The sequence below is a fragment of the Rhinolophus hipposideros genome (assembly GCF_964194185.1).
Source record: "Rhinolophus hipposideros genome assembly, chromosome: 2".
In the NCBI taxonomy this organism is placed as follows: Eukaryota; Metazoa; Chordata; class Mammalia; order Chiroptera; family Rhinolophidae; genus Rhinolophus; species Rhinolophus hipposideros.
Window position 1 is genome coordinate 9108686 of NC_138048.1, and position 17550 is coordinate 9126235.

General features: G+C 42.9%; 1 protein-coding gene across 1 annotated transcript in view; it reads right to left on the reverse strand.

The window, feature by feature from the left end:
• Window positions 1–17550, reverse strand: part of WWTR1 (WW domain containing transcription regulator 1) — a 130733-nt gene that overhangs the window by 12347 nt on the left and 100836 nt on the right. The window contains exon 4 of the mRNA XM_081064085.1: window positions 11070–11272. Coding sequence (XP_080920211.1) covers window positions 11070–11272 — 203 coding nt within the window. The remainder of the gene's footprint in view (window positions 1–11069; window positions 11273–17550) is intronic.

Consider the following 17550-nt stretch of genomic DNA (forward strand, 5'->3'; position numbering starts at 1 on the left):
CATGAGGGAAGGAATCTTATTTGTCGCGTTCAGTCCTATGTCCCCACTGCCTATAGCAGCTAGGCACGTAGTAGGTGCTCGATAAATATTTGTTCAATGAATAAATGAAAAACATTACTGGAATTCAAATGGAAATATTTTAAATTATGATTAGTACTAAAAGAAAACGTAAACTAGGAACATTCTTTTCTCATCTCCAACCATAAATATGAATGAAATAGCAGCGTATACTACTATAATCCCAACTAGCCAGGTGCAACCTCCATCCTCCTGTAAGGGTCCCACTGAACCCTTGCCTGCTCCTAACACAGAGGATGAGCAGGAGGGCACAGTGGTCAGGAGCAGGGATTCCACGGCCAGATGCTTGGATCGGAACCATGGTCCTGCCATCTGCCAGCCAGTTATTTACCTCTGTGTTCCTCATTTGTAAAGTGAGGCTAACAGCTTCTAACCAATAGGGCTGATGTGATGACAAGATGAGGTGAAACATACAAGGTACTTAGAACACTTTACAAATGTTAATTAAATATTATTATTATTACTCTTTTTATCGCATGTTCTGTATTCCAAAAACAAAAGCGGAAACAAAAATAAGCAATCTTAAAACTCACCCTATTGCCTGGGACTAACCCATTTTGAGGGTTTGACACCTGTTCCTGTCAACTTTGACCTTGCAAAGGATTAAACTACAGTGTGAAATTCTTCATGATGAGTCAGCAAGGCTAAGAAAATATTTTTTTTTAAATAAGAAGAGGTTCATAAACCTTCTTGTATAACATAAAACTAGTTTTGAATATAAATGGAGAATGGTGAGAAGTTTCATTTCTCATAATTATATGTTATAATATATATTCCATCTTTAGAATTTTTTAAAGTCTAGCCTTTTCTTTGAATGAAACCATTTTCCTATTTCTGCTCATGAATTCAAGGAGAGAAAAAAAGGAGCACAAAATCCAAGGTTTAGAAAGAAAAGAACAAATCTCACTAACATATTCCTACCCAAACGAGAGAATTAAAAAAAAAAAAACACCACAAAACTAAATTTGGTATAAAATTAAATTTTGGCTGCTACATGACACCCACTGCCCTTACAATGGGCAGAAATGAAAGACAAACACCTTGAAGTTGACCAAGAAGCAGGCAAGACTGTTGGAACTAAAACAGCTGAAGCAAAGATAGAAGATGAAGGCACTGGACTAAGTGAATTGATGTGGAAATGGAGACAGTTGGCCAAGTCTGGTCTAAGACAGGACTCAGAAAGCTGACAGTGCAGCTGCCCTAACCCTGTGCTCTGTCCCCAGCTCTCTCTAGTTGCTGCAGGACAACAAATGCTAAGCTGGAGGACCATCCAAGACCACTGGTCTGTCTCTCATCTCCCACTTCCACTCTAGTCCAATGGGTCTCTTCACAGATCCCATCCCAGTGTCCGCTCTACCCCCACCCACCCTACCCTCCCAAACAAGTCTTCAGCATCCTAGACTCCTTAGTACTTTGGGTCCCTCTTCATCTAGCCGATCTCATCCACCACCTTTGTCAGGATGCCTTCCCTGACCATCATAACCACAGCAAGCCACTAGCTTCCCCCTCTTCCTGAACTCCTAAATAAACACATCCAGCTGGGGTCTGAAACCCACATCTCCCAAAGTACTCCTCATCTGGCCCAAAGCAGCTCTTCCTACTAACTTCAAGCTTTCTCTTCGTGCCATCACCATGTATCCCGGCTCAAAATCCAAGCCAACTGACTTCCTCAGACCCCACAACAATTCCTTCATTTATTGAATTATTTTTAGATACTATGGAGACTACCAGGTGCCAGATACTGTTCTCAGAAGCAGGAATACAGCAATGGGCCACACAGACCGTGCCCTACCTCATGAAGGAGTGTACAGGGGGAGATCTGGGGCGGGGGGAGGGGGGCAGACTATAACAAATTATGATGGACAAGGGCCAAGCTTATGGGTTCCATCCCCCCGATAACACCATGCTCCAAACCTCCTCTCCATCTCAACTAGCAGGATATCTCTAGATAGTTCAACCAACCTTCCTACCTGCAAGTCAGCCTCCATAGGTAAGGCTGCGTCCATCCAGGTCTCTGCTCTACACTTTGCTGAGGTCTTTACAAAAAGCGACCAGAGGAGAAAAATCAGGATGGGCGGGGTCTGGGTGAAATGTTCTTTGAAGAAGCAGGGGACTGTTTAACAAGAGAGACTTGGGGGCACACCTTGGCTCTCAAACTATAAATGGACTATCACACGAAAGAAGGAAAATCCCTTCTTCCCAGGTTGGAGGTCAACATGATGAAGAGTTTTCTATTTAGTCCGTTCACAGTGAAGCTGGCTCTTCTCAGCTCTCTGGGCTACTGACCCCCGGAATTCCCAAGCAGGTGTTAAAGGTTGAATGCTATTACATATGTGCAGCACTTGGCATAGGAACAAAAGTAGCCTTGGAATCAGAAAGACTGGAGTTCAAATCCCAGCTCAGCTGCTCCGTAGCTGGTCCCTCTTGGACTAAATTCCTCACCTTTCTTGATAGTTTGTTCATCTGACTCATTTTGCTGGGCTATTATAAAGATTAAAAATATCTTTAAAAAGAACCTGGCAAAGTGAGGCAGTCAATAGAATGAACTACCAATAGTGGGAAATGTTTTAGGTGGCAGACATATTGGCTAATATTTGCATATCGCTTACTACATGTGAGAGATATTGGCTAATATTTGCATATCGCTTACTACATGTGAAGCGCTGTTCTAAGCACTTCAATACACTATTTCATTACATCTTCATGACAGTCCAACTGTTTCCATTTTACAGATGAGGAAACTGAGGCATTGAGAAATTAAGCAACTTTCCCAAGATCTGGCTCCAGAGTCTGTTCTCACAGCCACCACACAGACAGTATGGCAGAGGGAGGAAAGCAGAGGGTTGAGGTTGGCAGACTTCACGTTTTGAGCCCTTTCCCCTATGGGCTGTGGGACTTGGGCACGTTACTTCATTTCTCTGGGCCTGTTTTCCTAGCTCTGAAATGGAAATACCAACCCTCCTCCTTCCTTCAGACAGTTTACAGGAGGATTTAATGAAACTAACCTGTTTAACTTTCCTGAACACAGTTAACTGTCCTGAATTAGGAAAGAGATTGAAGGGCATGCACTCTGTGATCCTTTTCAACATATATGGGTGGAGTTAGCACCCTGGGAGTTTAGAGCACATCAAGCAAAGTTATAAGTCCAGGTTTTAAAGGCCAGTTTCAGAAAGATCTGGAAAGCTGCCCCTAGTAACCCCTCCCCTCCTCTCTTCCACCACAACTTATTTTTTCTCTAGATCCAAGCTGAGTATGGAAAGATTGCTGCAAAATGAGGGCTTGAGAATCTTTTTCGAAGTTTGTGGCGAAGCTCGTGGTCATCCATCTAGCTCCCTGAAATGAATAATTATATGTGGATTAAAAAACACCCTCTCGTAGCAGCTGGGGAAGAGGGTGGCGTGTAAAATAGCTGGAGGGGTGAGGGATATGAAAATGCTGATTTATAAGTTGAAGGTGTCCCTGGAAGCAAACCTCAAAGCTCCTTTCCTTCCAGCTCCCCACTGGCCTGCAGCGTGCCCAAGGAATAAATCAACAGAGGAGGTGAGAAAGTAAACAGCAGTTGAAAGCATCCTGCAGCCCCATCAGTCCTTGGCAGAGGGGGCGCCTCTACTAGCCAGCTCCTGCCCTCGCTGGAATGTACTTCAAAGGAAAACGAATGACAATAACCTCTTCTGAGGGTGCCCTGCTTGATACAAGTGTGTGTGGCCAGGGATTCTACAAAAATGGAAGATTGAATTGTTTTAATTACAAAGGGTGGGGTGAGGAGAAACAAATGAAAAAAATAACATAAAGACAATATTTTGAAATCCTAACATTAAAATAGTTCTTCTGGTGCAGAGAAGCTGCTCTCTCTCTTTGCCAAAACCCTGAGGAACTTCAGAGGCAGAAAGCTGAATTATTTACCTCCTTTATAGGGGAAAAAAAAATCCTGATGTAAATTTCTTTTTAACTCTGTGCCAAAGGATTCTAGAAATTCATTGTCACATTTCCTGGAGCCTCCCTTTTTGAAATACTTCATCACACATGCTCAGCTGCCATGCCAGACTGTCGCTATGAAAGAACGGTTGGAACTCTAACACGTTTGGGAAGACATTGGTTGAGTCTGTAATTATTATCCACAGCCTGTTTGCTGCTCTTTTAATCCAGGATGTGTATAACAATGCTGTGTTATTCCATAATCTCTGCTGTCCCTTAGAACCACATTAAGGAAAATATTATAATTTAGATAGTGTACTATAGTCACAGCATACTTTCCATGACACTCTCTTCACTTAAAAAAAATAGCTGGGTCCGGGCCAGCTCAGGCTCAGGCTGTTGGAGCTCCGTGCTCCTAACTCCCAAGGCTGCCGGTCCGATTCTCACATGGGCCAGTGGGCTCTCAACCACAAGGTTGCCAGTTCAACTCCTCGAGTCCCACAAGGGATGGTGGGCAGCGCCCCCTGCAACTAAAATTGAACACGGCACCTTGAGATGAGCTGCCTCCCGGATGGCTCAGTTGGTTGGAGCGCGTCCTCTCAACCACAAGGTTGCCGGTTTGACTCCCGCAAGGGATGGTGGGCTGCGCCCCCTGCAACTAGAAACTGGACCTGGAGCTGAGCTGCACCCTCCACAACTAACACTGACAGGACAACAACTTGAAGCTGAACGGCACCCTCCACAACTAAGATTGAAAGGACAACAACTTGACTTGGAAAAAAAGTCCTGGAAGTACACAGTGTTCCCCAATAAAGTCCTGTTCCCCTTCCCCAATAAAATCTATATTAAAAAAAAAAAAAAACACGTATCTTAAAAAAAATAGCTGAATGGATTTTCAAATGGAATATTTCTTCATACCTTGGTGATCTTATTAAGATCAGAAATGAGAAGCTGCCTTTCCTCTGTGCAAACTTGGTGAACCTCCATTTAAAATGTGTTCAGTTTATAATATTTTCAAAGGGGTCCTTTGAAAAAGACTTGAATTGACATTATTCCTCCACAACATGAGAACACCAGCACATTTTAGAAAATGATTATTTCGGGGACTTGCAGGCAAATAAAATATTTGACGAAGCCAGAATGGAAGCTCTGTGAGGGAAGGGACAGTCAGTCTGTTCACAGCTCTGCATTTAGTGTCTGGAACACATGCTGAACAGTGAATGAATGAACTTAAAAAGCCTGGCAGCTCGAGAGGGGTTGATATATCGGTTCACCATAGTCTCTCATGTTGCAGTCAACCCTGAGACCTAATTCTATGAAATCCTTTTCTAAAAGTTAAATTATAGCTTCTGTTCTGAAGAAAAGACTTTACGAAATAGCCACCATTTATGTTTCAGGATCTGCTAGGATATGACACTTTTAACCTCTGTAAACAGCTATTATTCACATGACAAAAAACAGACCTCAGAACCTTCCCCCAGACCAGAGCTGCTAACAGACGGGCGTGTCCCTCCCCAGAGCACTTGGTCAGGAATGGTTGTGAGACGCCGGCCAGCTGGCCAGCAGGACCCAGGAGTGGCTCTCAAGCCCAAAAGAAATCTGTGAGACCTGCCAAAAAAATTCTGCAGCCAAAGCCCAAACCCTCTGTCCAGGTCCCTGTTGGCCTGGCAACCAGAGGCCAGGCTTAGTCAGCATTTTTGTTTGACAAGCTTCGTTCTCCTGACCACTGAGACCCAATTAAGGAAAGGATGGGGGTAAAAACAGTGCTGACATGTGCTTGGGAACAATGAACGGTTTCTCAACAACGCAGCCCGTGAGAAGGGACACAGGGGCTTGAAGGCGTCTCCAAGTAGGCGTCTCCCAGGCCCTGAGTGCTAACGGGAAGTCCTCGAGGTTAAAATCTCAGAGGCAGAGACCCCCCCCCCCCACAGCTTCATATTTAAATGAATAATACACACAAAAAGAAACACTCTCCTCAGATAAAGCCATGAGTCTGTTTTCACATCAAGAAATTGTTCTTTCAGATATGTAAACAGGGACTGAGAAGCCTGTTTCTCAATGTCTCACTAGTTACTAAAATTTTCCATTTCATTGGGTAAAGTTGCAAACATGCCCTTTATGATATTGAGCAAATACTCTGTTGACTGTTAAGCTGTAACAGCAGAATATTCTACAGTCATTGTGGGCATGTGCGGCTCGTGGTATTTTAAAATTTCTGTCTAGCCCTGTTGTAGGAAGGATTCCAGGCAGCTTAGGACAGATCCAACCAAACTGACAGCACAACTCCCAAAGTACAGAATAAAGAAATGACTTCCCAATATATTACGAAGAGATAACGAAAGAGTAGTCTGATATGCTACTAATTTTATCTTAAAACACGAAGTATATACGCAGATACAGAAAAAGACTGGAAAGAAATCATCATCTTCATAGCTGCTAAAAAGAAGACGAGTGATTATTATGTTCTTCCTTGGTTTTTGAGTATCTTAAATATTTTCTATAAGGAATGTGTTTTGTCTTCGTTATTGTTTTTATTTATACACAGTTCTGACAAATACATCGTTATGAAACAGCCACCGAAACCAAGATATAGAAGTGTGTGTGCCATGACCCCCAAATTCCCTAGCGCAGTCCCTTTTAGTCAGACCCTCCTCGCTCACCTCAACCCTGGCAACCACTCACCTGTTCTCTGTCCTTATAGTTTTGCCTTTTCCAGAATGTCATATAAATGGAATCATACGGTATGTAGCTTTTTGGGGTCTGGCTTCTTTCACTTAGCATAATGCTTTCTTTTATCTCAATCAGGGCAAAAAAAATAACCCTTAAATTATATTTTTAAAAGTTAAAAACCTTATTGCTCTACTTTTTAAAAAAGAAAAAGAAAACCTCTACAAACTGAATTCTAATTTCTTTCCTAAAAATATAAAGATATCAGGAAGTACAGCTTCAACTGAGATTGCTTTGTTTTTTAGGGTTGCCATTTCTCTGATCAACCCGAAGCTGCCTCACAGCCTTTTGGGAAACTTAGCAAAAATAACTCTCATTATCATGGACAACGGAGAAGGTCTTTCATGAAAGTTCACTCTCCACAATGTCTGTGACAGATGCCTGCTGAAAGCAGGGAAAGATCCACTTTCTTAATAAGGCAGTGTACTCCAGACTTGGCTGGGACCCCACTCGCGCACTTGTGGTACCCCTCCACTTGGAGCACCTGCCACATTCTGAGATAATTCACCAATTATCAGATACAAGTAGTTCAACGGTTTCTACAGCAGCCAACGCTATACTGTAGGAACTATTTATAATGAAAATCTCCTGCTTCAGAAAATTCCTAATTGGGGGAGATACTAAACCTCATGGGATCTTTGATCCTAATTCTGTAGCTTCAGACAACTTGTTGGTCTGAAGGGCCACTGAAAGAAGGAGGAGGAGAAGGAGAAGGAAAATGGAGGAGGAGAAGGAGGGAGAAGAAGAGGAGAAGAAGCATCTTATTCTCCCTTTCATAGAACTCTGTGCTCTGCTGTATCTGGTCCCCCACTCCAGTAATGAAAGTCAAACATGGCAGCGGCCTGGACCCCATGAAGTCAGGAATGGTTTGAATTCATCTGTCTGGCCAGCATTTTGGATTCGATGTAATCATTTTGTCTCCTTTGTTAAAATATAAGTTATCTGAGGGCAGCCATGTCCCATTTATCTTTTTGTTACCTTCCATTTCACTACATACATATTGGGTGAATAAAGGAATGAGGAGATAAAGGAAGGAATGAAAAAACATTCTTCTATCATGAAATAATGGAGGTTCACTTTAGACCTATAATCAGACTTTCCTCAAATTCATTTTGTTACTATCCTGACATGATTCCAGTGGCAATGAGTTAACATTTGAGCCTTGGCATTATGAAGTATACTTCAGATTGTTTAACAAGGACCGAGGAATGGTTTTCTCCATGGCACAGTACCAGCTGAAGGGTTAGTGGCATGGAAGAGGGAAGAAGAAAGAAAGAGGAGGAGAAGAAGGAGAAATGAAACAGAATATCTGTAGCACATAATTTATAAGGAGCTTTCACATTTATCATATATTTAAGAATGATAAAAATATAGAGTAGTGATGATTTCCCAAGAATTAGGGGATAAATTCATCAACTTACTAAATTTACTCACCTCCCTTCCTACTACAGAGATAGAGCATAAACATAGGATGGGGCCGCTCTCCTGGAAATTCTCCCTTGATAACACTGCAGGTAGGTGGAGGCCTGCCTGCAGGGCGAGGACCCTGTGAAGACAGGCTATACACCTGGGGCCCTCCTGCAGGCAAGAGGAGAGCCACGGGAATTACTGCCCAGTGAGCCGAGGATATTCAGACAGTTGTTGACAACCGAGGACATGGGAGAGGGTCAGAATGAACATACAGAAGTTTATAGACAATCTTCAGACCTCACCAGGACCATCAATTGCCTCCATCCCTATACATTTCTACCAGATGCTGGAGAGTAGCTAACAGGTGAGTCAAATATCACTTTTACTGCCAATCCATTTCCCTGCCCCTGCCCTGACTTAAGTGCAAACGGTGAGGCAGAAATTCACCAAAAGAAACAAGATGACAGACATAATCCACACCTGACCAATCAGGCATCTTGGCAAATGCCCCAGAAAACTATCATAGAATACTCCAACACCGGTTGTTGTATGGACTTAAATAATATTTTTGATACCGAAGAGCAGGCTGCTTCTGGATGGGGAACAAAATCTTCCACAATTAAAAAGTCTTTTTAGACCTTTTTCCTATATTCCATAAAAAGAATAACATGATATCCACCATCTATTTCATCTGCTTATCCTCTTCCTAAGTGTACACACACACACACACACACACACACACACACACACACACACACACAGTCAAAGCTAAACTATGTGAGCCACTGTGAACAAATTTGGACAGCTTTTCTCCCCATTGTCCTACACAGTGGAATTACATACCATGAGGCAGCAAAATGCACCCAATTCCACAGCCTCTAGGGAACTAGAGGATCAGCATTTAGGGAACTTGTTTGGCATTTCTGTAATATGAACCATCAATACTACATTCTAGTTCAAAGGCACCTATGGTTGGAACAGAGGAAACAATTTGGGGCACTTTTCCCCACCCGTTTTCAGAAATACTTTCTGTGGGAAAGAAGGAGGTGGGGCAAGAGAAAGAAACACAGAAAGAGGTGGAAACTGAGAGGACCATTCCTGTCTGCAGAATGGTCATGGCTTAGTACAAGAAAAAAACTCGCTAAAGTTCATTTAAATATAAAACTAAGAGAAAACTTATAAATGCTACTATATTGTTTCGTTTACTTTATATTATCAAATAGAAAATTATTCCAAATGGAATTATTATCCAAAGACAGAAAACAATAATACAATAATTTCCTGCTGAGAAATATGATACTGTTTATCTAAAAACAGTATAAACAACTGTTACCCTGAAATAACCATGAGAGTTCAGACATAAATCCTCAGGGTAAAAGGCACAACTATAGTTATATTGTAAAGTTGTATCCCTCAAATTTAGAGGATAGTTCAAGTGAATAACAAAGCACAATTTACATTCATTCCTCTCATTTTCAAAGACTACATCTAAGGGATTATTTTAATTCACCATGATTTTTAAGCTTCACACAGCATAGATACTTTATATCTTAGAATTTATTTAATGAGAAACACATTATTCATTTATAGAAGTCAATGTATATATTTTTAAAGTATCATCAGTGTTTACCCTTATACCCCCTGCCCCCTGTAGGAAAACTCTCTGGAACAGTTAAAATTAACTTACTTCCTTAAAAACTAGTGGAAGGAAGCTACCCATGCATCTTGCTTCATGTGAGTCATAAAGCAAAGTCCCAAGAATCAGAACAATAAACTGAAGTTTTCCTCCCCAAAATGTAGCCAGCAAAATTTATGAGACCCAAAAACATGCGCTACGTTAGTTTAGCAACTCAGAAGAAAGAATTCTGCTCTTGCATAGACCAACCCCCCGAAGCAGGGAGAAAACTTTGGGTTCCTTCAGGGATTCTCTTTACTCAGTTTCTGGTTTCTGAGGCATAATACTGAGCCTGACCCACTGAGGACACAGTGACACTCTGTTGACTGACTGATTGAATAAATGAATGAAAGCAGTAGGGCACAAAGATGCCTGATCAATGCCCAGCAGCTGTGCAGACCACTCTATCAGAGTCCATATGCAAACCATTTTCTTTTCTCATTCTCCCTCAGTTTTCCATTTTTCTCATGCTCCACGGCGGATCAAAGTTGTTTGTAGATTATTTGTCATTTCTTCCACGGAACATCCCCTCTGCTACCTGCTCTAATGTGGGGTGCTCTGTGACTGCTCTGACCAAGAGAATATGGCAGACGTGACTCTGTGACAGTTTCTAAGACACTGGCAGCTTCCATTCCCTGTCTCTTAAAACATTCTCTCAGGGAGACCAGGCTGCTATGCAATATGCCCCACTACCTCTGAGATGGTCATGCTAGAAATGCCGTATGTAGATGCTCCAGGTTTTGGTCCCCGCTAAGCCCATTCTTCCAGGAATCCTCACCATGGTGCCACACACTTGAGTTAAGCCATCTGGGACCCTCCAGCCCAGCCTGCCCACCAGCCAAATACCACAAGTGAGCTCAGGCAATACCACAGAGAGCAGAAGAACAGTCCAGCTGAGCCCTGCCTAAATTCCTGACCCACAAAATGGTGTGGTCACATAAAATGGCTATTGTTTTAAGCCACTAAATGTTGGGATAGTTTGTTACACAGCAACAGATAACTGGAACATATTTTTCCTCTCCTTCTAAAGACTCGCAGTGGAAGCCAAAGGCAGCCATGCTAGTGGAGCTAGTCCTTGTACTGTAAGGGTGGCCCTGACAGCAGTGCAGGCAGATGATGGGAGAAGAAAGTGGATTCTACGCGTGAGGTTTGGGGCTTTTCATGCTTCTTAGAGAAAGATTGACCCTGATGGTCAGCAGCAACCTACCCAGTAGCTTTGGCACCAAAAAGCACGAACCCCCACCGGGATCCCGGAAGACCGTACCTGCCTCATGAGCTCCTCTTGGCGCATTCTAATCCTCTCTCTCTCCATCTGGATCCTCTGAAGCCGAAGTTTCTGCTGCTGCTGCTGCTGAGTGGTCAGCGCATTAGGCACAGTCATGAGCCCTGCTGGTGGGTTCTGAGCGGGGTGGTTCTGTGGGCTCAGGGTGCTGGGTGCCATCTGCTGCTGGTGTTGGTGACTCATCACTACAGGCGGGAAGAACACACGGGCGATTAACGACAAGGGCCCACAACACCTTATCAAAAAGAAACCCTCAGAATGCATTGTGCTTTGGAGTATAGATTCCTGAGATTCCTTCCAAAGTACTTTCCTGTTAATCATTACTGTTTAAGTAATTATTACCTACGTTCAATTCATGGAGACTCAGATACTGGCCCCACTCCTGACTCATTTAGTCTCGGCGTTGGTGCCCTGTTACAAATCTTATTTCACACCTTCCCTGTGTCTAGGGTACATTTTAAGCCTTTCAGAGCAATGTGGAGTTCAAAAGTAAATTCCACAAAGGTCAGCACAACATATGAGATCATTTCCCCAGGACCCCTGGGTGTGTGTGCACTCTCTCAGGCAACCTGTACGTTTGTGGCAGAGCTAAGGAAGCATGCGATCACTGACACATGCTGCATGCACAGTAATATTTGGGATGAATGAGTGAACTGACAAGAATCATGTAAAACACAGCACCTTGATTAGAAACCTATACACCCCGCTAAAGATCTGTTAAAAAAGCGTGCCCCAAAGAAACATGAGGTAAGCTCGGGAACAAATAATTGATTGAGAAAAAAATGATTCCATTTTTGCAAAGAGAAAAACTAGTGAGAAAAAAATTACTAAAAATGTCAACCATGCTTGAGATTGGATAAATGCACTAAAAGTGTTTTCAACTTTTTAAAGGTTTTCCATTTATCTGCATTTACCAACATTTAAAATTTTAGTAGATAGTATTTCACTTTAAAAAAGAATTGAAAAATCCTCTAATAAATTCTATAATTAGTATTCTCACACAAAAATGCATTTTAAAAAGTGCTAGTCTTTCTCAAAACAGTTTATCCGTCAAATTTGCTTAATTTCTGCCTTGGCAATATCATGTAATAATGAAAACCATGTTTTTCACTCTGTTTGTTCCTAGAGCAGAGCCAAAGGGAACAACCTATAATTGTATATATTTTCTTCATTTCTGAGAAAAAAAATCTCAATTTTTACTATATTTGGTATCACTACCTTCAAAGATAAAATTATTGGCATATTTTACTTAAAACCCAAATATTTCAGATCTTTACTTTGCTATGAACATTGTGTGGAAACGTGTTTTATAACTCAATTTCCTTAAATGAATTTTAAAGTAGCCTAATCGATTATGCAATAAATGTATGTGTAGACGACACTCACACACACACTTCAAAGATAGTACCAATAATGAAGATTTTCTATAGAAGAATTTATTTCCATTTATTTCCTTAACGAACAATTCCATGGCAGGAACTTCCTCCAGCTCAGGGAAGAGGTGGTAGAAACATTCTTTAAAAAAAAAAAAAAAAATGCATTTATACATTCACTCAAATCTTTATTGCATTCCCACTGTGTACCAGGCCCTGGGCTTGTGGCGGATAAACAGCTCCTGCCCTCACAGGAACGAACAGGCTGTTGGAAGAAATGTGTGAAGAAATGAGGTGGGCTGTTCCGTGTGGCTGTGGAATGCTAGAATGTTAGGCTTTGTAAGGGACCTTGAAGATTATCTAGTCTATCCCTTTATTTTATGGAAGAGACACTGAAACCCAAAGAGGTGAAGGGATGTACTCTGCTTAGTGGCAGGTAGAACCATGGCCAAAGTGGAGGCCTCCTGAGACCCCCTGCTCTTTCAACCGTCCTTGGCTGCCCTCTGCCTCACCTTAGACTGAAGAACAGGAACAACTGCTTAAACTGAGAGCAACCTTCAAAACACAGTTTGCCTTCGATTGCAAGGAAGTACCACTAAGACAGTAGGTTTTCAGAACCAGGCCTGGGGCCCAAAGGCTCTCCAGATAACTAACAGGAAGGGTTCAGGGAGGGTTTGGATAGATTGACAGTTCTCTGCTCAATCCCAAGCTACCGAAAGGGAAGGTCAGAATACTTGGAAGTATTCTGCCTAAACAGTTTAGGTTTCCCTTCCTGTATTAAGCCCACCACTAAGAATTCTCACCTCCTGGCACCAGCCCTGGCACCGAGAAAGGCTCAGTAAATGATGTGATGACTGAATGAAACCACCTGGGTTTTTCTTATGCTCTCAGCTTGGGAACAGAAAACAAGACGTCGTGACTGATGCCAAAATATCTGAAATGAGTTGTTTCATTTCTACAGCTTGTTAGAGCATAATTACAATCTCTACTTGAAGGATTGAGCAGGAGGTCAGAGATCGTGCAGACACTGTGTCACGGGGAAAAAGTGCGCTTAAGTACAGATTCAGACAAGACAAAATCCAGATACGCAGAAGAGTTTATTCATTAGACCTCTCTCAGGCCAAGGGGAGGAAGCGTGGATGGAAAAATGGTGATTACTTCCAGGCATAGTCGTTTCTGAACCTTGTGAAAAATTATGCTCCTATTTTTCTGATATAACATACAATAGACAAAAAGATGCCCAATTGCATCTAAAAGAGAAATGTGTAAATTGAGTACTTCCAATATCAGAAATCCTCAGGTTAGGAAAAAGAGGTTTGAAAAGGTTAGATTTTTTTGTGGGCAGTTCGGAGGTTATTGACTCTACACTAATTATTATAACTCCGATACTTTGAAATATTTTAAAAACTGACTCAGGTCTGGTACCTTACTGACGTGACAAATAACTTGTGGCAACACTATCTTCAGTGACTTGGGAAGACTGCCATGTCAGTGTACAAAATCCTGCACCAGGTTTATTGACAGCAGACTCTGTTACTCAACTCCACACAGCAACCAGATACTCTCGGCAGATTCTACTGATGTCTGCGTACTTATCTGGGGGAGTTTAAGCCTTGGAGAAGAGCTCTTCCAAAACCACACCCTTGCTAGTCTTCTAAACACCAGCCCTTACAGAGATGTCCATAGGGAGCAATAGGGGAGACATTGCTTTCTTCCACTTAGTTTAGATTTGACCATTCAGACTAAACATCTCCAGTCATTAACCGTAGGGACTAAAAAACAATGGAACATAGGCAATGGCTTTGTTTTCAAAGTAAGGCACACACAAAAACACAGAAGTTTGTATGAGGATATTCACGGCAGTACAGTCTATAATAGCAGGAGACAAAAAATGATGTTACCAATGGGACATGCTGAGCCATTCACTCTGAGGAACTCTACATTAACTATTGCGAAGAATGAGGGAGCTCTGTAGGTACTTATATGGAACAATCTCTAAAAAACATTGCTCAGAGGGGAAAAATCCAAGGGACAAAACCACATGTACCGTGTTTCCCTGAAAAATAAGACCTAGCCGACCATCAGCTCTAATGCTTCCTTTGGAGCAAAAATTAATATAAGACCAGTATTATATCATATTAGACCCATTATGATATGATATGATATGATAATTATATTATACTATAATTATATTATACTATAATTATATTATATTATAACAGGTCTTATATTAAAATAAGACCGGGCCTTATATTAATTTTTGTTCCAAAAGATGAATTAGAGCTGATGGTCCAGCTAGGTCTTATTTTGGGGGAAACTGTATGAGCATACTACTATCTGTATTTAGAAAGGGGGACATATTATACACAGCAAATCTCCCTAGAAGGAAACACAAGAAACTAGTAACAGTGGTGCCTCTGGAGAGGAAACTGAATGTCAGGGATGGGAGGAGACCTTCCTTTTCCTCTTCCGTACTGTTTGAAGTTTGCCAATGCGTATTTAGTCTTAGGTAAAACATAAACAAAATATAAAAGTCAAAAACATAAAATAAAACATGGTCTTGTATGCATTAAACTCAATATTTTCTTGGTGGAGTGAAAGGAGGTAACCTCAAAGTTATTTGAAACACAACCAATAAAACTTAGAATCAAGATCATCAAAGCTTAGCGCCCATCTGGTGCAACTCCTTGTGGAAATGAAGAAACCAATACTCAGAGAAAGAGTGAATTTCGTCAAGATCATAAAATGATCAGAGGTCTAGAAACCAGGTGTCCTCACTCAATCTAGGTGCCCATAATTCAACCGGCCGCTCTGCTCCCTGTAGTCGTTTCATTGTGAACTATTAATCAAACTTCTCTGAGACTGGAGCTCATGAACTTCACTGATGGTTGAGGTTCATAAAACCCACTACTTTTGTGAGTTGCTCAGAGTCAACGGGGGCAGAGGCGTCCCAAGACAGAGATAAACAGTGAAGAGGTCCACAAGAGGGCACGGGAAGGCAAAACATCTCAATTTGCAATGAATAAAACACTACTTGGGATAATGTTGCAGAACACTTTAGGGAGATAACAATAGCTCAGTTAAAAAAAGGGGGGGGGGCAGAGTATCCCAAATGCAGTATCTGAGGCCAAACCTTAACAGGCAGATTACCACTTAATGCCTCATTAGGGCTAAAGACCTCGTCAGTTCCAGACTTCTGCCAGTCCTTACACAAAGGAATAACCCAAACAGAAGATGTCTCCACTGAAGCAGGAATGCATCAAGTCTAAAGCAGAGACAACTTATTTTTTTCCTTCCAAGAGAGTCAGAATTTAAATTTAAATCCACATTTATCCTTTTCATTGTTTTCATCTCCTTTTCCATTTTCTTTCATTTTTCCTCCAATATCTGGCTTTCTGTTCTGTGCTTAGAAATTAATATAACCATGTTCTGCAAATATGTGACCAGAAACATTGCTATTATTCAATATAAAAGAGAACACTGAGAAAAAAAAACTCCATAGCATCTGAGATACCGACACCGTTGTGATTCAATGACTGCGTCCTTGGTGAAGCCAACGGTCAGCATGGGAATGGGGTGTGGCAGGGTGGGGGCTGTGACAATGCTGGACATGACCCTCGGGTTAATGCTGCACGGGACCATGCACCCTCTGACCTCTTCCAGCAAACTCACTCACTCGGTCACTTCACCCGAAAGGCCCAAGAGTAGGCTCAAGGCCAGGAAGGGCCGTGGACTCAGTTCTCAGCCCGCACATCATCTGCTACAGAAGACGCAAACGTGGAAAAGGTAAAGGTTTCACTCCTGAATGTTTGCCTTTTGCAGCACCAGGGAATGGAGAGCAGCAGCTCATGCATCGAAAGTGCTTTGGCAGCTTCTCCAAGCTAGGAGCTGCTGGTGATGAGGGGGGTCAGGGTATCAGAGTAGCCCAGCGCACCTCCTGCAATGTTTGACAAATGTCTTTTTGGCCTTGGAGAGTGTCATGCAGGGTCTCAGCTCCCGCTCCCTGCACAAGAACGCAGGACATGGTGAGGCCAAACTGGAACAACAAAGGAGCCACAGATAGGGGAGTCATACCACTATATTCTCGATGGCGGCTGGTCGAGACACAAAAGCAAACATCCGCCAGTACCCCAACAGAGGGGCTTCCTGCAACCCAGTCTTGCTGGCAGCCGGGCGAGACACAGGAAGTAGGATTCATGCTATCTGCCATCAGCCATCCATGCTTGCTAGCCCCACTTGCTGGCCGCAATCTGCCGTCCGCTTCTCTGCCAACCAACCAACTCCCTAGCACAGCCACAGTAGTTATATTAGTGGCCAATGGCTAACTGGTAACAGCTGATAGCCACCCAGCCACAGCGGATGGCCATCTGATTACAGCTAATGGCCATCTAATAACAGAGCCAGCACCCTTCCACATGAGGCCAAGAGCCTGGAAACTGTTCTCTGGGACTCTGTCTCCGCACTCCACCCCTCAGGGTCTCACCTCACAATCTACAGGACAAGCGTCTTCCATGAGGGGCCCTATGCAAGGAACCTGGAGGTGGATGCAATATCCTGGGCATATTCTGGGTACCGGCAGGTTTCCTGGGCACAGCCAAGGTTCTCATGTATTCTCCACCGCGGCTGGTTGAGACACAGGAAGTAAGTATCCACCTGCACCCCAAGAGGTCTTCCTGCACCACAGTCTCGCTGTGTGGCTGGCTGAGACACAGGAAGCAAACATCCGCCAGTTCCACTACATGGTGGTATGTTCCCAAGCAAACAGCCAAGCCAAGCGATCCATCAAATCAGGGATGGAAGGCACTGCAGCCTACACAGGTGGCATCACCTTACTCAATTCCCCACAGTCCACAATGATTCGCCAGACCTGTGCCAGACCTGTACGTTGGCCTCACAATGTGTGCCCTCTCCGCAGAGCGAGGTCTCTAAGTCCTCCCCAACCTGGGGGTGAGGGACAACCTTGACCTCACCCACATCCTCCACTGAGGACTCAGCAAGCGTTTCCTCCTGGGACCACAAGTCCTGCATCTGGGCTGCCTCAGCAAGCACTGCCCAGCCCACACAGCCACAACGACCTTCGCTTTCTCCAG